This window comes from Opisthorchis viverrini (genome assembly GCF_000715545.1).
Source record: "Opisthorchis viverrini unplaced genomic scaffold opera_v5_17, whole genome shotgun sequence".
Taxonomy (NCBI): Eukaryota; Metazoa; Platyhelminthes; class Trematoda; order Opisthorchiida; family Opisthorchiidae; genus Opisthorchis; species Opisthorchis viverrini.
The window spans coordinates 722,307-743,646 of record NW_008751673.1 but is presented as its reverse complement, the minus strand read 5'-3'; the positions used below and the strand labels follow the sequence as shown (position 1 = coordinate 743,646).

At 44.9% G+C, this 21,340-nt stretch overlaps 1 protein-coding gene across 1 annotated transcript in view; it reads left to right on the top strand.

The window, feature by feature from the left end:
- The window catches only part of T265_01557 (hypothetical protein), a gene marked incomplete at both ends in the record, with an annotated part of 22,679 nt that extends 1,896 nt beyond the window's left edge, over positions 1 to 20,783 (top strand). Inside the window, 11 exons of the mRNA XM_009165616.1 lie at positions 823 to 931; positions 1,898 to 1,976; positions 3,533 to 3,630; positions 5,783 to 5,829; positions 7,626 to 7,717; positions 11,423 to 11,496; positions 13,434 to 13,507; positions 14,053 to 14,458; positions 16,283 to 16,615; positions 17,986 to 18,068; positions 20,582 to 20,783. Of these exons, the coding sequence (XP_009163880.1) occupies positions 823 to 931; positions 1,898 to 1,976; positions 3,533 to 3,630; positions 5,783 to 5,829; positions 7,626 to 7,717; positions 11,423 to 11,496; positions 13,434 to 13,507; positions 14,053 to 14,458; positions 16,283 to 16,615; positions 17,986 to 18,068; positions 20,582 to 20,748 (1,562 nt within the window). The remainder of the gene's footprint in view (positions 1 to 822; positions 932 to 1,897; positions 1,977 to 3,532; positions 3,631 to 5,782; positions 5,830 to 7,625; positions 7,718 to 11,422; positions 11,497 to 13,433; positions 13,508 to 14,052; positions 14,459 to 16,282; positions 16,616 to 17,985; positions 18,069 to 20,581) is intronic.
- Between the last annotated feature and the right edge of the window lie 557 nt (positions 20,784 to 21,340).

Here is a 21,340-nt window from a genome sequence, read left to right as displayed (position 1 = left end):
ATAGTAATTTCTCATTCGCTTCCAGATTTTCCGAACCACCTGTCGTACAATGTGGTGGGTGCTTTACACATCCGGGCAGCTGATTCTTATTTTCTTTGATGGATAGCTCATAATATGTGAGTGGCTCACATCTTCTATAGCGAGGTACTTTGCAGGTTCGATAGACGATTGAAATTGGAAGCTGCTGCGGCCAAAGTTCGTGAAATACCACAACCGTATCGAGCCTCGTAAGCAGTAACAGCTTACTCTTTTTTATCAATGTATTGCATGAATTCAGCGGTCATGAATCTTGGAACTCCTGACGTCCTGATATATAGATGAAGCTCGCCTGTTAGGGACATAACTGCGCTTAGGCCCACTATACTCCTGTAACCAGCTGTTTCCTTATTAATCGGTCCACACTTTGCAATATTTCCGTCTTTGGGATACGGAGTCTGTAATTAACGGTGCTAAATAAACAACCGGTCTTTCATCTTTCGATGTGTAGCGGTAGTGCAACGTGAAGCGAACATAAGGGATGAAGTACGGAGAGGTTACCGAATCCTTGACAGATACAATAGAAAAACTGGGGTTAGGTTCAAACCACAAACGTTGTCGGTAGTTTCGTGTCCTCACTGCCGAGTCATTTGTAGCTCAAACCCTGCTTACAACTTTGTGGTACTTAAGCGCCGGTATCTGTCATTGTTTTGCTTTCAGCAATGTTGATAAGTTGCAACGTGTGTAAAACCGACGGGTGACACCAGAAATCGTGGAGCGCTCTACTGTCCTCGTATGTCGCAATCATAAATAATCGTTGGGATCTACTACCCTTTTGATCTCTAGATGCCATGCTATCCGAAGGGAGCACGAGGGCTGAGATACTGTCAGGTTGCCCAGGCCTAGACGGGAGTTGTCGAAATGCAGAGGTTGAGTCCAAACCATGGATCTTTCGGTCAGCAAGTTAGCGCTATTTCGAGCTCTTATGTTGCACTAACGGGAACTACATGGACACAAGTCCCCCGCATGAGTGAAAACGGTGTGTGACGTTTTGGTCAGTGCCACGGTTCTGACCTAACGCCTGGAACGCGGGTACAATACAGTGTCGACTTAGCGACACATTCGCCCTTCATCGCCTTTGTCACTGCAAATCGGTTTTGCGTCATGTTCGTCGTATAATCATTCCTCCACTTCTGTTGCGCATCATGAAAGCCATGTCTGTTCTGTCAGACCGTCTATGCCATTCAGCGGTAGCTCTATCCTGGTCACAAATTTGTTTCATTGACTGACACTACCGCCCCTATAGCGGCGTCGACCAGCGGCTGTGGTTGGACACTAGGAGCGTCTTGGTTTTCTTTGCAGGTTGATTGGGCCGTCCGATCTACATCTGTTGTCGCTTGATCCCGGTCTACCCAGTATAGTAACGTAGACTCAACCAACCTAACTGGACTGGCCTAACGGGTGTGTTGAAATTCTACTGTGGCCATTTGGGGTCGCCCAGAGGCAGGACACGTACGTTTGGTTCATAATCGGCCTTACGTGAGTAATTATGTGGCTATGTTTGCGGCCAACGGTGTTTTCACAAATTATCTGGGATGTCGGTATCGGTCGGATCGGCCCCACCCATCCGAAACGAACGATGCGCAAAAACTCGAATCGATACATCACCGTAATCAGTTTCAGTCTGTTAGATTTTGTGGCTAGAGGGCTGTGGGGAATGGGAGGTTATGCTTTCGCCACCTGAGTTTCCACCTCGGCACTGAAATTAGGGTAGATACGCTGATTTGTTTCAGCATTCTGCTCGCATTTCATTCGCATCACGCTGTCAAAGTTGAGGTCTATATGATAACCGGTCGACCTTAAATTGCTATGGTTTGTTTGGCAAGCGTAATGGTTTTGTGATCTTTTGTTCGTGTTTCAGTTTGACTGGTCCCACAGCGGTTAGAAAGGTTTTTCATAAACAAGAGGATGCCTTGAGTTTCGCAAGACACTTCGGTCCTGTAAGTCTTTTGATTCAATACACCCTCACTTTTCTTTGTTCTGAACTATCAGTCTCGCTTTTTCCTTGAAACTTCTATACCGCATTCAGTGATCAGTATTCTTCTCAAAATTCATACTGGTGAATTGCATGTGACCACCCGAGACTGGAACATAGTTACAGGTGACCTATGTGGTAACCCAATGTCTGGGTGATTACCGTAGGCTGACGGAAAATGTGAGACGTCTTCAGCCTTTTTTACCACCGATGCCTCAGAAGCGTTGCTAGTTTTGGATGGCGTCAGGGTACTCGAAACGGGGTAATTAGAAAACGGTATTTGGTTGTGCAGCAAATATTTCACTGGCGGAAGCCATCCAGCACCATCGATTGCGTTAGCTCGACCATGTAATACGCATGCCGAAACATCGTCTACCGAGACGAGTGTTGTTCTCGGGGCCTCTTTCAGGAGTGAGCAAACCGCGAGATGGATAGCGTATGACTTGGCAGAAGGGCACGAAAGTAACTGTGAAGAGTTTTGGTGTTGTTGGTGTCACGTCTTTCATTATGGGGTCTCGTGAACTCATCTGTGCTTAACTGAAGATATTGCGAGAAATGGTGGCTGAGCGGTATCAGTAGCGTTTGTGCTGTGCGCTTCTTTCCAGATTGATTGAGGCACTAGATTGTAGGCACCTCAGAACGCTCGCGATAGGTTAGCATCTCTACACTCTTTTTCACTCTGAGGCTTGAATTTAGTTAGATCAATTTTGTGATTATACAGCAGTGAAGGATCAGTGTCAACACCGATGCTCCTGTCTCTGATGATGACGGTGCCCAATTTCACTGTGTTATTTTGTCTCTCACAAAGTGCTCTTATAGGTAACATGTTTCACGATTGACGTTTATTAGGGAATGGTCAAATGACGTGGTGGTGTCCTAATAAGTAATAATAATAATAATAATAATGGTTTAGCTGTAGAACCCTTTCGGTGCCTAGCCGCCGTACTACCCAGTGAAAGCACGAGAGCCGAGATACTGCCAAGTTATCCAAGCCTAGACAAAAGCAGTCAAGGGGAAGAGGACGGGTTCGAACCATGGACCATCCGGTCAAATTAGCGCACTTAGCCCTGTCGACCTGGTGTCCTAATTTTGATTTCAGTATGATCCTGTCTTGTAGCTTCGTTATTCTTCAGCTTCGTTGATATCTCTTATCTAGCAGTTGCGTCAGGATGCGATCCGATGCCATGCTCTCCATTTAGCCTAATCAGCACAGCTGGTTGTGAAGTAAGATGCCTTCGAATCCTTTCATTTTGTCTCATTCCCATTCCAACTATACTGTCATTGTGCTTTGAGTAAGTGTCACTCGTTAGGAGCAACCATGTGTTAAAGGCCTTTTCAGCAGCAACAGTTGTGTTGAGCTCGAATTGTTCGTTGCCTTGTAGCTTCATTAGCGTATTCGAACGCAGCATTTTTTGACGGATCTCCGTTGAATCGGCAACTTGTCAAGCTTTGCCGTCTCCTTATATCTGTATTCATTTTATATGCTCAAGTTGTTCCGTCTATGTCCACTTTTTGCAATAGGAAATGATGGTTTTCAGTTACGAAAGTCATTCTCTGGGTCATGGAGGGCAACGATTTTTTCTCACCTCAGGAATTCAGTCATTCTTTCACTATTATAGGTAAGTATTTTTCACCAAACCGATATTTTTAACACCAGGATGACCATATCGTTTAGGGGCGGAAATCGATTTCTGAACGAAACTTCCACTTGAATCATTCATATTTATCTACATGACCGAATCTTTTTCCGTTCGACCTTGACATTCACTGCTCGACGAACGGCTGTCACATTTGACCGCAGTTTTTACCGACTGGTACTACGCAGATGAATAGGATTAATGGCCTTAACCTTTGTGCACGGAACTTTCTGGAGCAATGTACAGCCTAACAGATGGTTCCAACACTGTTCTCAGGTTACAGTACTCCAAACTCCAAGTCAATTGGCTCGACAACACAGTACTGACCAGGCCTCGTTGTTGCAACACATCACTGTGTTCTTACGCAATCCGGTTACATGACTCACGTAAGGATAACAAAAAATATTGATCAGTGGTGACATCTCGTCTAATATACTGTTTGGATCGATCATTCTGATTCGGATGGCGGAGCGAGCGGTAGATCCGTGCTCGATTTGGGTTGCTGCTAGCCGGCTCACTATGGTCCCGGATCGCATACTTTTCTTCCACTGGACTACCGATTGCATTCAACCAAGTGAGACAAGCAGATGACCTATTCTCCAAAATACGTCATAGCTGCCCCCATGAACCCTAGACAAAACTAAGCCGGTTATTAATTTTTTGTCAGAAAGCAAATCTGTTGTAGATGATGTAGACTTACTGAAGAAATACAACATTTGCTACGCCACCGGACGCTGGTTATTCGGATTTTTACTCCCATGAATACCTAGGTAAATTGTACGCAGGTTTTGGTGATAAACGTTGTCAGGGAAGAATTTCCTATGGTAGTAAAAACGTGCGTTTGGTGGACTATTGTAGCTGCCCATTCTGGGGATGCAGTAGGTTGTAACTACCTGTGTGCACCACGAGACACTATGGAGCTTCCACTGTGTGAATGCCGTTTTGTGACAAAGTTGGTGCCCAAGGTATGGTAACTGGTGTTATAACTTCTCTTCTGTGCAACGAATGCCTGACGTATTTCACCACAGGTTGTTGTGAACGCATACGATGTAGAAAGTTGTACAATTCAGCAGGCTGAGAAATTCGTGGCGGATTTTTGAGAACACTCAGATACCTCTTGTATCACCCCTGATTCGTTTTATGAAAAATCGCAGGACTCACTCTTCGTCGAAAAAATGCGGAAAATATGCACATAATCTAATTTATGGCCTGTTTGTTTCAAGATAGTACTACCCATCCCCACCACTTCTATTTTGTAGATAGTTGGATTTGTTGGTCTAGAAGTTGATATTTGCTCAACGAAGAGCGAAAGTTGTCTCTTGATTCACTTTCCTGTCCATTCCGCACTCGTTCGGTCTTGAAAACCGCCTCAGAAGCCGTTTTCATCATGCGGATGAGTTCGTTTGTGCCGTTTCCTGCTGTTGCGCATATATCCCGAATCTCTTAGATGATTCGAACCCTCAACACCCTGGACGAGTGCTCAGGCATCCAACCATTTGTGAGATGTGCGTCGCTGACGGTTCCTGACAGGGATGAAACAGCTTTGCACTGTTTCTCGGGTCTTCAGAATGGATTGAACACATCTACCATTATCTAACCCATGTCTGAAACGTCGCGTTTGTGCTTCAGGTTGGGTCTAAACGCACCACTATCGTCGTTGGGTCACTTACTGTGCTTATTGAATGGAATATGGAAAGTGACGTCAGTGAGCCACGGTGCTGCCAGACACAGTACCACTGGCCCCGACCTCAAAGTATACTCGTGAATGCTCGAGGTGCCCATTTGGTCGAAGCCGTGTGCCGCACACGGAAGCAAAAAGAGGAAGCTGAGTCTGAATGACCCTACTGGTCACTTGTGTGGCATGGCAGCGAACAGACAACAACGTAGGCCGATTCGGCAGCGTATACCCTTAGCTGTCGATGGGCTTTATTTCATCAACCAATCATTGTGTATAGTCCTGAGTTTTCCTTTGCCAGTCTGACTGATATGATACTCCTGGTTTTTCTCCTAGTTTGCCGAGAACCGCGGTTGTGTTGCACTGCCTGAAATGCACTTCGTGAATGTAGTAGGTAACAGCTGCCGTGATGACGTTTTCTTGGGACTATTCAGAGCATTCTCCTTCTTTCGACTGTAGGCAAATGACTCCCTCAGCGCGGTTGCATTATGAAGTCATTCCCACATGTGAGTTCAACAATGTTGTATTTTCTACTTTCCAATTATGTTGTTACTGGTGTTTGTTCCGCTGTGACCAGAAGAGTCTCCCAACTGCATGCGATAGTATCCACGGAAAAGGAACAACCATGGGAAAAGAAGATAACATTCTCAAAACTCCTGTACTGCGTCCTTTTCAAGGTATCCCTATCAAGTATATGATTTAGCCTCACAGTTGTCGTCTTACGGGCCATGAACGACAGGATGAGACATTTTTGGACGGAACAGATCGACTCCGACAAACCAGACGTATTAACCTTAACTTGCGGAAAGAAGCAGCTCGCTGTAGTTTGATTGGACCACAAGTTCTCCGATGCAGACGTAATACATTACTCTTAAGGTTGCCGAAGACCCTTCGACAGCCAACGACCGGTTTCACCCATCTTGGGGTCCATCAGTTAGGCGCATTCTCCGACTTTCCATCAGCCCTATGTTCTATATAAACCCAAAGCGCACGAAATTCGACTCACACACGCCTCTGCATGCCCATTCGGTTTTAACAGGAGACTCATCTGGCACCTAGCTGAATCTCTGGTCAAGAACATTCTTCAATATATGTTATATGTTAGTATTATGCCTAAGGAGTCATATTTTTGTATGTTTAAACAATGGAGAGCTGTTTGCTGACTTTCATGGATCATGAGAACGAAGAAGGTAGCAGTGGGTATATTCAGCCGTTTCATGGATCAGTCGCATGACGGATCACCATTCCTCTATTACGAAGTTACCCCCTTCTCATATCAGTAAGTCGCACTGCGTAAATAGCTTTGCATAGAAGCATAGAAGTTTTGGTATAGAATCACGAGCAGACATTTTTTGCGCCCCGGAGGACAAATTTTCGATAAACTTGTAGACTAAGCCGAAATACTCGTCTACGGGTAGATAAAACGTCGTGAAAGATCTCAAAGATGTATGAAATTACTGGGAGGTAACATCCGGAAATTTTTGGAGTTTCTGACAATTATGGGTGAAATGTACAAAAATTGCAAAATGCCGCTGTTTTGATGTTGATTTCGCCGACTGTTTCTTAGTCATTTGAGACTTAAATGAAACAAAGTTAACTGGATCCACCCACTGAGGTCGCCTCTTTTCAGGTTTCTCTCCTCTCGCAGATTATCAACTGCATCCAGATAAAGATATACACTCCATTTTTGTTTGTATGATTTTTATACAGCTGCAGTCGTGGTATTCGGGTTTGTTTGTTCCCGGGGCAACTTCCTTCTTTTTCGAACTCGATGCCTTAACAAAAGGATGGTAACTTTTACATGACGGTTACTCATCCAGTCTAAGGAAGATATTTCGATGTTGACTTAGCATCCGATACAATCCTGAACAGCACAACACTGGTATAGCGAAGGAACCGATTACGTTAGCGGAATACATGTGTAATAGAGTCGCCCAATGGAGCGATTCACAAATTAGGACGACTGGTCACACGAACATCGCACAACAAATGATGGGCGAACGCAGAATTTCAATTACCTCATGTTTACTACCCTTTTTGCTCCCAATTGCTGACATCTTTCGGTTTCCTTTCTCTGCCATTCGCATCTTAATATCGCTGACAGCTACTTCTGATATTTGTTCACTTTTGTAAAGGGTGGAGTGTTACGTGTCTCCTACCTTTCGAAAATTTTGGCACTCACCTAAATAATTAGACAGTTGTTCGTACCTCGACCGTTTTTGCTTAGTGCGCCAACTGTGAAGATGTTTCCTTTAGTTGGGTGCTATTTGCTAAGCCGTTTATTCCTTTTTACACTCTCTAGTTCGGCCAGCGAAGTTGTATTTAGATCTCGAATTCTCGCGTCAAAGCAACCCCGGGAAGGATGGTCCTGGCGCTACGAAGATTTTCATAAAGGTTTGTATTGTCGCAGTTTCTTGTTAACTGAGAGAGGAAACTTTTTCGGCGATGGATAATGGTTGTGACAGCTCTCTGGAGTCGCACGTAGTTGCTGCGATGACTGACACTCCAACCAGATTGACCTTGTTAGAATAATCCTATCGTCTGAATGGACCACTTAAGCACAGAATGTTCATTTCCGAACTCTCAGGGCTACCCACCCTTTTGTCACTTGGGTACTGCAAGCACCTCACTTAGGAAAGTTCACTTCACCTTTGCTTAATGGTCATCTCCCACTAAGTTTAAGGTAGGGGGTGTGTGGTAATGCCAGAAACGTCTTTGGAAGGAATAAAGACACGGAATCCACAACGAAACAGTGTGACATGTGATTCGGGTAAACAATGCGAAGTTGAGAGAGTTTTCACCACTCACGCGTCTTGCGACCTTCATCAGCTACAGAAAAGTGGGTGTCACTTGACAGGTAATTTGTGGGAAGTTGCTTGCGCCTTCTCAATCAGGTTTAACCGATCCGGTCATGCCGGTTCAACATCTGTGTGGAACTCTTTATCCGCTGCAGAGAACGGAAGTCTCTTGGAGATTTACATGCTCGTTAGTCGAATTTCAACGCTTCTTAAGGTGGCATCTTAATCCTAGTTCACTGTTCAACCTGGGCTGAATTGTATATCACAATCTTTAACATAAATCCCAAGCAAATGAGTGAGTCTAATTGCTTAAAAACGACCCCAGCATTCGGTTATTATACCACTCCGAATTGCGCACGAAGAACAGCGTCTATCTTGGCAGGCGGTAATTCGGCATGCGTAACACCTTAGTTCGGAATGCTGAGTGCATTCTTTGAGTGAAGTACATTCTTCATAAATACAAGTTTCCCGATCACTCCATTGCGAATCTGCTTATTCAGCCGATTCCTGCCATGGTTCTCAGACATCCATGGTCAAAGACCTGAAGATGTCTCATATCCTTCGCCAGAGGTGACTAGGTCTCGTAACCATACAACAATACAGCCCTTGATTGCAGTTTAACACACGCGTCCTCTGAGACCCAGTGAGATGTCTGTTCGATGCCACTAGTGACGCAAATTCGCAAACACAATCCCGATGTTTGAGATCCGTGCGTTTACTTCGTCTGCCACAATGCCGTCAGAGTTAATGCAACTTCCAAGATATGGATAAGGTGTGTTCCAAAATCGTACCTCCTGTGGGATGACTGTAATTTGTGGGGTGTGAAGCACATGCTAAAGAACTGGATGACCTTGGTCAGCTTTTCTCGCAGTGCTCCCACTTTCCGCTCTTTTTCAAAAATGCTAATAAGGTCGTTTTCATATTCCACAAGGTTTTCGCTCAAAAAGACCTTTGAGACCTTGGTTTATTCAACTCATGATCTGAAAAAGAACGAAGTTAAACAAAAATGGAGAGAATGGTTATCCTTTTCCCACATCACTGGTTTTAGGGAAGCTGTTGAATGATTCCCCATACACTCTCAGCGTATGATATTTACGAACCTCTGGAGTGAAACGTGTCTCTGAAAAGGGCTAAACGGTTAACAGAACCGAACGCACTCCTGAAGTCAAGGAACACCAATACTGTAGGGAGCCTATACGCATGTCGTTGCTCCAACACTTGGCGCGGTGTGAACATGTGGTCCACACAGCCCTTTCCAGGCCGAAATCCTGTTTGCTCTTCTCGGCTTCCGTCTTCGCGCACATTCCTTAGCTAAGCAATGCAGAGCCCGGTTACAACGGGTCAAGCTAATTTCTCTGTGATTGTCACTCACCGTAGGCAGGTTTTCGGAAAATGGGACTGAGCCCAGTTGGTTGAGGTGAATTAGCGAGACAACCACCCGGTGTCTTAAAGACTAGCGGACATTACTTTGCAATGAAACTCGACTTTAGAAGATAGATTACCTGGATAAGAAGCCAGTAGGCGGTTTTTGTAAATTTGCTTCAGATTTGGATCCGAGAGCTTCCTTTGGCCAGGCCAGTTTTGCTTATCTTGCGTGTCTCCAAAAAGCGCAATGAGAAGTACTGCCGAACAAACGTGGGTCTTACTGAACTGGCGGCACTCTGAACCTGGCCACCTATAGCTAATGGTGTTCAGGTCTATTTGCGTTGGAGGTTGGTTCGTATTCGCCAACCACCATGTGGCCAAGCAATTCCGTCTATTTTTGAAGTTGGTACTGCATAGAAACAGTCCGTGTTTAGCACATAACCGCAACACGCGTTTGCCACTTTTCGTGGGTCTCGATTCCAGTCCAAAGCGACCACCTAACTGAACATTAACAACGCCAATTGTACCCGGCAACCGCAGCAACGTTTGAGCTCTTAGTCCGGCGTAGTAAAGCGCTCAAATTACCGTAAAAACTGTCTGAGATTACCAGCGTTACAATCCATTGGGCCGTTGGCGGATACAGTGAACATGTAGTAAATATCGGTGCACTTAGGGGACGCCGTCATAGACGTTGTCAGATAAACCAAACAGAGGTAACTATCAATGAACAGTCATCTACTCAGAGACCTTCCAGTACGTTGGCTTCAAGCGATACCATCCGAGGCTTGTGAATTATCGGAGGTGCGCAACCGGAACTGAGAGGACACTTCGGCAACCGTGTTTGTGTCTTGAATCCTCGTTTCAGAGGAATAGCACGTGCCAATAGAAAGCAAGAGAATGCGTGAGCGACCTGTTGTCCAGCTCGTCCTTGAGTTCGAACATTGAAGACTTCCAGACAAACTGAGCGTCGGAGCTTAAAGAATAATTTCGAAGTGTCTTCGGTCGTGGTGGCTGATTCAATCGTAGGCATGCAGCTAACAGCATTGTGCGGCAAATGGATTTGTCAGCCCTCAAGAATGAGTATGCGAAGATGTCGATAGCAACGAGATGAGGAGGCTGAAAAGATAGGCGTTGTACAATGAGAATCTGTCGTGCTGTGCGGTTAAATCTCTCGATGGAAAGGTGAAAATCCGAGCTTGATCAATAAACTGGATCAAGGGATGCTCTTTACGTCATGGAAAAGATTCACGTCATGGGTTCGCCACATGACGGAGCTTCCGTAGCTCGGCCAACGTGTTTACAATTCGTTGCAGAGTCGTCCTTGATCGGTGTCTCCTAACCTGGAGTGCGTCCCCCTCCGGGGGGGGGGGGGCAGGGTGGCTAGTTGTGCTAACTGATTTTCTTTCAAAACGTACAAGTTCGTCACCTTAAAATGACCATAACGTGTTTATGTTGCTGTTAACAGTCCCTAAAAAATAACTGAGAGCTTCCATGTGTTTGTTGCTTTCTCGAATGTGTTACTTGGGCTTTTGCCTGACACCCTGAATTTGCCTCGAGACATTTTTAAACGCACAAGGCTTATTTTGGACACTGCCAAGATATTTTAACAAGATAGTACGGCGGTTAACAGCCCTTGTTTGCTTGAAGCGTTTGAAGAAAATCCTGGTCATGAGTATTCCAGCCTGCCGAAACCTACTCTCTAGAGGCTGGAAACGAAATTAACATCCACAGCCAACAGTATCTGTTGACCAATGATTCGAATCTCGATTCAGCACGTCAGCTATAGTTTCCTTACTGTTTTCCAATCATGGTCCCACAAGCTTGAGTCTTTCAATTATTGTGGACAAGTTGCGGTAGTTACACACAATCCTAATGGAGGTTACCGACTTATCAATTTACTGGGTGACCAACTCACTGATTCGCTTCTTTCCTTCAGGCTCTGTGCTCGGTGCTCAAATATTTCTACAAGTCGGAGTTCGATCCTGAACAAGTTATTCTACTCGATGCAAGGTGATTCTCTTTAATTTTCAAACAAGACACTTTATGTAATTTGCCTGCGCTCAAAAAGCAACCCTTCGTTTGTGTTTAACTACACTGATTGTAGAAGCCCGTAGAAAAGTTGCCCACGGCAACTGAAACGTCCGATGATAACATTTTATTCCACTAAACTGGATTCGATGTTGGACTTTTCGTATCACGCCGTCTCCTATTGACATTAGCTGCTTGGAAACGCCGGTATAGCATGTCGACTGATCAAAGTCACTAACCATTGACTAAATGCGATCTCTGTCAACACCTGATGACGACATATGCAACTGAAATTAATCGCTTTTAATTCACATTGCCACAAACTGCTTTCTTACGGATTGTTCATGTGTTCTCTATTTTCGGTGGAGCCTCAGATAAATTCGGTGAACTGCAGTTATATCAGGTCTCCTAACGAAGTGGTCCAAGTGGTTAGAGCGCGAATTTACTGACCCGGAGGTCCATGGTTCGAACCCGACCTCTGCCACTCGACTCCCCTTGTCTAGGCTCGGGCAACCTGGCAGTATCCCAGCCCTCGTGCAACCTTTGGGTGGCATGGCAGCTTGGCACCGAAAGGGTGCCGCAGCTGAGCGGTTATCCTGACGATTTGGTAAGGGAACCACCAAGTAGGCTAAATTTCGTAACTTGAGCCACGTGGTCAGATTGAGGAGTTTCCTAGGCTCATGCACTCTTTCTACATAGAAGCAGATGATGGTCTTCTGGAACCCGGATCGTGCTTTTAAGTCGTGTTAGAAAAACTCATGTGACTCAATGCCCACCCTGGAAGAACGCGCATCCTCTTGAGTGGCGCACTTTTGTAGCACTTTGCCACACGTGACGAAAGCCAACTGATTTGAAGAGATCTGCATCAATGACTCGTCGTTTCGGTTTACTGGAAGTAAAGCCACGTGTTTCCGTCGCAGAGAACCAGTTGGAGGAAGACAAATGTCTTTCATTAAATGATGATTGGGGGCGAGATAGCTCCTTGGTTGGAGCGCGAATTTACTGACCGGAAGGTCCGTGGTTCGAACTCAACCTCTGCTTCTCACTTTTTTGTAGGCTTGGGCAACCTGGTATTATCCCAGCCCTCGTGTTTCTTTCGGGTGGCATGGTAGCCAGGCACCAGAAGGGTGCTACAGCTGAACGATTATTTTTTATCAAATGGTTCGTTATTAAAATTTCGGCGATGTTTGTATTTTGCGTTTGAAAAAGTCAAAAGTGCGAAACGCTTTCAAGTGCACGCTGTCCCTTGGTCGTTTGCGATTTCTGAAAATGAGGCTCTTCCCTCTCCACTTTTGTGAACTGGTTTAGTTCCTCGGTGATCCGTCGTTTAGCATACCTGCTTCTCAGAGAGCATTTTGAAATTCTGAAACCTGTCCACAAACGAAGTTTCATATTGTCTAGAATTGGATACAAATATTATCGATACCTCCTTCCGTGTATTGCCAATTCTGAAAAGAGCTATACTTTCTGGAGCATTCTCATATAATGGTGTTCTTATAAAAGTGTACGACATTTGCTGTGCCTCAAATCAGGTTTTCGACCATGAAGTGTGCACACCATGGACGGTGTTTCATCAAACAGAATGACTCTGTGCACATCTGACAATATGGGTCCCCTAGGTTGTCAGCAGTTACTTTATGAAAGTCACTGAAGCCTTTTTTGGCATTGACTCAATGACATATGCACCGAGAGCGCTTTTCACGCTGAGTGCTCAAGCTGCTCTCTGGCTCTCTTGGGGGAGTTGGTATATTTCTCTTAATGCGGAACTAGAGCCGATATGCTCTTGGAAGCGGATCCTCAGCAGGGACGCTGTCCTGAAGACGAGAAACGCTGCGTTCATTCTAATTGAGACGTGTTTGGGTACCTATTATAATATAAACCATTCTATCGTAATTGATCTCATTGCTTTTATACTCCAGTACGGAGAAAAAGTTCAGTCAGCATGCTGTTTTCAACTCTCCTGAAGCAGTCTTTGAGAACAATTTAGAGCAAGGTAAGCTTTTTTTAAGTTTTAGAAGCACCCCAGCTTTAGTTTGCTTAAATTGTTTAGGCTTCCACTGACAGACGTTGAATCATACCTCGAAAATTGCACCATCAACCAAGTCTTCGTAATTCAACTGAACTGACATCAACTAGTGATAATACATGTAGGACTGTTATATTCCAATCAAAGCCGATATTTCTATTAAGCGCCGTGCTTATCAGTTCCGTTGTTCGACTGTCATACCCTTTGCAAATGACTGAACTGTAAACTACCTTTCCTTATTAGTTGTACCGCACTAGTCTGTTGAAACAAGCTAACCGTTCCTGTCAGGAAAACCGAACATTTCTCGTGTAACATCACGTTGCTTCCGATAGAAGAAAGCACAGATAAGTCCGGAGTGTTCGCGCTTTACGGAGGGCAATCTTATATGTCATCATACCATACTACATCGCTCTGTACCGCACTACACCATAATTACTAAGAGCTCTATAGTCGCATTGTAGATAGCAGCTTGAATTTTCCTATCTCGACTTACGCTTGCTTGTTGTATTCAGGTCAACTTATTCAGTTGCTGTGTTCGGCTTTGTGGCTTCTGAGCTCCTCTGGATCATCTGCCTACGAGGCCATCTTGAGGCGGCAGTGTAGTAAATGTACTTCCACTGTGAACCGTTTAGCGAATTCAATACTCCCAGACGCTGGAATTGATCCCACGGATGCGAGGCAATGTCTCGTCCACCCACCAGTTCTCCCAACCAGTGACGACGCACCTCCGTTGGTCAGTATTTGTGATACAGGTGTGTATACTCGTAACCGAAATTTTCGTCTTGCGGGTTCTCGTAAGTTGACTGGAACAAGTGCTTTGTGGCCCGTGGATGCGAGTGAAACGTGTGCCTTTGACCTTGTTTGGACAAGTTGGAAGCAATGGGCGCACACTCTAGTCACATACGTTTGCTATCCAACGTAAGTTACTTTTACCTATCCTTTACGTTTTCTTTCGTTCTCTTGACTGTATATTCTTTCAACACAAGAGTATTTATCCAGTAACGGTTTCCTTTTCAAGGACCTGCTGATCTTCTAGCAAACAAAATCGGGTCATGCGTCTTTGTTTTTCAGTAAATTTAGACCTTAACTAATTTCACGATTGTTTCGGCTGCTTTTGTAAACGACTAGTACAAAATGACTTTGAGGTCCATCCTGTGTACTGCCACACCGTATTTCATACGTATTTCTACAATGCTTACGGTATAATCAGCTAGACTAGGCTAGAATGAAGCGCCAAACCCCGGTAACATACTGTTGAGGCCGGAAATCTCTTACACTCCTTATTGGCTGTCTTTCGTTCTTGAATTGCCAGTGAAAACAGTCTTGCGCAACCAACGAAGTGGACGCCATAGGGTTCGTGAAGAGAATTGTATGGGGTCCCAAGTGAAAAGGGTTGGTGAGAAGTCCAACAGCTCATGATGGATTTCGTCCTTCTTGGGGCTCATCAGGTTGACACACGCCCGCGGTTTTCGTCAAAATTATGGGCTACGTGTACCCAGCTGGTACATGAGGTGGCCATTGTACACCACATTGATGAACGAGAGATCCACCTGGGACTCAACTGCATCTCCCATCAAAACCAGATTATTTTCAAATGAGCGCATATGTTTTTTTAACCCACTGTTTGATGCGATGCTAGTTCGATGCGTTTTTCTCACTTCACGGTTTCAGGCAGGCAGTTCTCATTCGACTTAACCTGCACCCTGCTTTTTGCAGTGGAGATAACCACATACGCCTCTCTTTGCGCACAGCCTCGATTCCCCATCTTCTGACGCTAGTGCCATTATTCCCTGGTTTAGTCAGTTCTGTACTTTGGATTTTTGTATGCATACCTGAACCCCCATTTCAACACTAAGGTGTAGTTGTATGCCTCGATATCATACAGAGACCGGCGACTAACCCACCACCACGTATACTTTTATATTCCTGAATGCCTTAGTGTAAGAAAGGCAACTGACCTTGGGTGGAGGACAGGTTTACCCTCGATGCTACTGCCGGAAGTAGCAGTAGGAATCGCGTAACATTTCTTCCCCTCCCCCCCCCACAAAAAAAGAAAATGGCCACCATAACGTGACATAGGAATTTCACTTTACTCGTAAAGTGGGTTCCTGTTCCACGATGAGGATTGTAGTCACAATCCAGTCCAACCGTTACTCCTACAAAATTAATCAGAGCGGTAGCTGGAGGTAATAGTCTCGGCGTCATTGGTCCTAGAGTCAAGGAATTCATGGATACCGCTTTTGTTTTTGCCCATGCGTTGCTTGCTGAGTATACACGCGGAAAGGTGGTCCGGTGAGGTAGGTACCCTCTACCTTGTTATGTAACAGGGGTTCATCTTCTGCAGTGTACGGAAGAACACTATAGGTAGTCGATGTAGAGGTGATGTGAAACCCAATTTGTCCTCAACTGGTGCTCGCTGTGGCAACGAGTTCTGTGGTCACTATTGTCACGAATCACGAAAAAAACAACTGTGCACAGTGGCCCTACCGTCAACTTCCACACGGAATACTTGCTCAGAACAGTATGTGTCGCAGGATGCTTGTTTTAGAGTAGCATTAGCAACAAGATTTCCTAACTAGACTTTGATGGTTGTTCACCAGTGAAGCGCAGATAGCGATGATGTAAGAGCAACAGAAAACCTAATCGCGATCGATCCCTTGCAGCTGTGCTACCGCTTTCCGCTCCAATTGGATTGATTTTTATGCGTATCCTTTTGTATTGTCTGTTTTCGCGCTCTCTCAGAAAAGCACAACTGCTGAGACGACCAGTTGCTGATTGTTCCTGTGTGTCTTCTGTAAATATCGCTCACGCATCATTTCGTAAGTACAACTGTGAGGTGGAGGGGACGGCGATTTCTTCATGTGAGCCAATCCACCTATCAGATGACTTGCGTCAATTCATTTTAACAGTTTTAAGTGATTGGTGTCAGAAGGATTTGAGTTATGCAGCACGGGATCGTGTTTTGTCAACTCGATGGAAGATTCATGGTTTTGACGATCAACATTTCACTGTTACAACTGATGAGCTCCGATTCTGCGAACGCGTCGGTCGAGCTCATCGCAGCAACCATGTGATGTAAGTCTCGTTTAAAACTGTGTTGCTTATGCAATGAGTGTCCTATTGATCGGTCCTTTTTCTTCTGGGAAAGCTGCTGAAAACCGTAGGTTTTAATACAATCATTTCTTTACAGGGTCCTCCGTGTAAAAACACCCCCCTCAGATGCCTTTTATTTCCTCAATTTTTCTACCCTGAAGTAGCCAGGACCCATAACAATCGCCAAGTCCAGACAGAGACATGTCTAGGAGAATAGAGCATTTAAATCATCTTATTTACACTCAAATACTACTATTACACTCCACTGGTGTGACAGTGGTTACTACTGATGAGGCATGTGAGTAGGATGTGGTTTTCTCGTAAATCCGCTTCGCGTCTATTGAAAAGTGAGACTTATTACAGAATTTGTGGAATTGCTTTGCAGCATTTGTTTAAATTTGATTGATAGTCGATGATTATCCAGGAAAGTTCGGGAAGACGCGTTCGAGGAGACGGGTACTCAGTTTTCCCTCAATAGTCCAATAGTCTGCAACTGATCAGTTGGTATTTTCCAATTAATAACTCCACAGTGAAGGCCTTCTTCCTTTCACTGGTAGCTGTCACATACCAACTCACCATTTTTCTCAACTTCAGAGCGCTCAGTCGGGACAGGGCTGTAGGCTGAAACTCCAAAGGTCTTGCGATCCGTACTTACTGTTGACCACCATGGGTTATCTTAAAGCTATTGCTCAATAGCCGCTGTGATCTCGTAGCTCGCCTGCAATAAGGTTTTGGAGTGCGCTATGACATGGGCCGAGCCAAAGAGCTTGAATGTATAGACGTTCGAATATTGTTACATTATGTGTGACACCTACCGACCCAGACTTAGGCATGTGATCACTTCGCAGTGCAGTATGTCTGTTAGGTATCGTTGTGGTTGTTCCAAAAATTCAGACAAAAACTGGATTTCCATTCGCAAAAAGACAACCTAAAAGTCATTGGGGCCCATGAGAGAGTTGAAAAAAGTCGCCAAGAGGGATACAATCGGTTTGCCATATGGAGACCACTCCCGGACGGTTTTTAGCACCTCCAGTTAGGTCACCAGAGGAGAAACGGCTGTATCCATTCTCAAAACGAACGCCTACCTGAGACAATGACTGAAAATTCATTTGGCTGGGTTCAATAAGGGGCCTTGTACTCAACTGATGTTTTGTCCATGAGGATGAAGTTAGTGACACGATACCTGTGGTGGTATACAGTGCTTCAGTTCTTTCATTCCCTACCACCTAATAGTTTACTCTTTCAGGCCTATTCCCATGTTTGTCTGTCTGCGTGTTTCTTTTGGACTCTATTTCCAAATGTATTTCCTCTCTTTGAGCTTTCATTTTGTTTCCCTTTGTACCACTTTACAGAATTGTGTTCGATTTACTGCAGGGTTTCTACTATCAAAAGTGTCTTGATCCAGACTGCCGGGCGCTTGACTTCCGGTCACAGAGTGAGTCGATCAAATTGCTTTGACCCCAAGTTGTGTATGCTAGGTAGCCCAGTTTGTGTCTTCAGCCTGTCCCTCTGAATAATATATCTTACCCTCGTGATAAGAACTGTCTACCCGGGTCTACGCGGTCTTTTCTGGCTTAAACACAATCCGGAAGACAAGCTACCCGTGTATGCTAATTGACTACACAGTAGTTGGTCGATATAGGCTCGACAACAACCGCGATAACGAGTGCATTACTCCTATGTAGCCACGATAGATCATGTTGCTAACTTTCATTTGGCAGGGATTGTATGGCCATTGTCGACAGAGTACATCAAGTTATTTAAAACGGTGTTGGTTTGTCCCATCAATGAGTTTAACTCCATTTTATCATTCTGACTTTGATTACACGAATGCCGTTCATGTGAAAAGAAGTGGTTGGGATGTCTCGCTTTTGAAGACAGGTGGTCTACCTCTAAGGATACAAAATTGTCGTCTCCGCCAAACCATCTAAACACAAGGGTATTATTTGTCTCAAAAAGGGTATACCTGCCCCTCTTGATCCTCTGTCTGCAACGGAAGATGGCATTCACTTCGCAATCGAATTCTTAACCAATTTCGGGTAGCTGGTCGTTTTTCCTGAAGTCTGCCACGACTCTACTGGTCCAGACAAACTTCATCGTCCATGATCCACACCAGCCGCGCTGGGCCTTCAAACCTAGGCTGCCGTATAACTGCACTTCTCAGTTTGAGGTCAGATGGGTCTAGGTACTTCCCACTTACTTACCAGACTGTACGCTCGTTTCATAAGAGTGTAATACAAACTAGAAGGCAAAAATTCCGTTAATGTTTTTGTTGGAAACTTTTATTAACCGCTAAAGTTGGATAACCCTGTTACCGAATTGGACTCGTCAGTCCCTAATCAACTGTGTCATCTCGAGCATAATCTCTTCCGAGTTGCTTTTTCTGTCTTTCATTTACTTCTCAATTTGCTACGTGCGCCGGTTGATCTTGTGACACTTGTGTGCGGTCCGGTATCACATACGGTCTCTTAGCAGTAGTAAAACAAACACTTTCAGGAAACGTGTGCCTCGGCTATGATGTGGTTTGTCAATCATCAGCATCCTAGAATATCGGGCTTCGAACTTGGTCTACAGACAGCGTCTTACCTTAATGACAGATTGTCACCAATTTAATCCCACGGGCTAGTGGAACATTACGGCGGTCCTAGTGTTCGGTCATCTACTTTTTGTTACACTTTCATTAGCACTGTACTTGGTACGTTTGCATGACCCGATCGATCTCTGAAACGTGATCACAATTTGGAACTAGGTATATTGCTGTCCGTTAAAGGCTCATACTTTTTTTAACTTAGTTTTGTGGAAATAGTGATAGATCCGTGTTGTTTAAGCGTGAATAAACCCTTGGGAGACGATAAAAAGCGGATGTTCCGCTGGGTTTAGAGTCGTTAACCTTGTTAGTGACGCCGGTATTTCCCACTGATCAACAACCACAGTCAGCTTCAACCAGCGTCTGACGATCCACCTTGCAGTTGTGACCTGACGGCCTCTACTCAGAAAACTTCAAAAAAGCCAGAAGCCCACTTTTAGCGGAGATGGCTGAAGTGTGCCCCAACAGCCACGGTACTCCTCGTAGCCGGTGGATCGTCTTTCAACCGGAGCCAATATCCGACACCGATCCATACAGTAGACGTTAGAGATGTCCAACAGCGGATCAGGATTCGTAATTCATAGATCAGAAACATTTCTTTTCAGGTATTTGAGTATTTCTTACGTAAACGGCCCGGTATCGGAACTGTCTCCCCTTAGTGCGCAAAGTTTTACAATAAGAAGACCAATCCCAAACAAACTCACGTTTGTCGATTAGTGGATATTGAAAAATTTGATAAACTAGTGGATAGTTCATAAAGGAAACTACTCATAAGGTTGCTGAAAACTCTTCGACAGCCCACGACCGATTTCGCCCTTCTTGGGGCTCATCAGGTAGGCGCAGTCCCCGAGTTTCCGTCAACTTTATGATCTACTTGAATCTTGGTTCTTTATTTAGATTTGTAACAACTCGTGACAGGGCTTCCGTGGCTCGTGTTGACGGTCCCACTCGGAATTCACAGTGTACGAACTGCCTGGCAGAAAACACGGCGGGTGAGATACCGCCAGGTTACTCAAATCTGGACAGAGGCAGTCGATATACCGGAATCGGGTTTAAACCACGTACTTTATGGTCAGTAAGTTTGCGCCTAAATCACTGAGCTATCCCAAGATGTCAGGACCTACATTCTGGATAGGGTTTCTCAGATTTCGCACTTCAACCTAACCGTGGGTTCACATCACCAGCCAACTTGTTTTGGGAATGAGTACCGCGAACTGCGTGTGAGTTGAGTCCTCATATTTTTCCCATAACTGCGTTTCGCCTGGCAGCACAACAGCTAAGTTTGTTCCACAAGCCACTTCATATTGACCTACCTCTTAACTTCCCGTTCTTGTCCACTTTCTCATCCCCCTTGGCTACAGCTTGGCCTATACCTAACGTTCTTTGCAGTAAACCTCAGCAGGGCAATAACATCGCACAGCCAAACGATGACCCTCTTTCGTTCAGCGAACCGAGCGTGACGGAGGGACGATCAATATTGTGTGGTGTGATGGACACGATGGACGTATCATTTTCAGAGGATTTTTAGCAAACTTATTTTTCATACCTGAATTTATTTCCGCAGATCTTTTATTAATAACATATTGTTGATACAGTTGTTTTCACGAACCTACCTATTATTCCCCTAGTGTCTAGAGAAATATGGAAGTATCCTCGCGACCCAACGTTGTAGTTTCGCGCTGTCTGGTTTATACGACAGAGATGCCTGCCGATGGACACGACGAATAAACGATGCAGGGAGCTTGTAGGTTCGGCTACACTTTAGTCGCATATTCTACGTATCAACCAGTGCATGTCGTTTCGCGCGGTCAGTGTATTCGCCTTTCTACCTCATACGCAATGGATAACTATGAGAAGGCTGACGAAATCGCTTGTTTATAACTTCCACGTTGGTCGCGTATAAGTTTTGCTCGAAGGCTGCGCGTTAAATAGCCCAAATTCGCAGTTCTCAAGCGTTTTCAGTTAGCCTCCTTGTTACGCGATGTCACCACCAATTATTGCGGCAAAAGGCATTATGTGAAAAACCGCTTGATATAACCGGACGAAATCAGTCTTTGCCGGTAGGTGCTTTTTTCAGGAGAAGGAACAAATAAGCTATCACAAGAAAACACTAGAACATA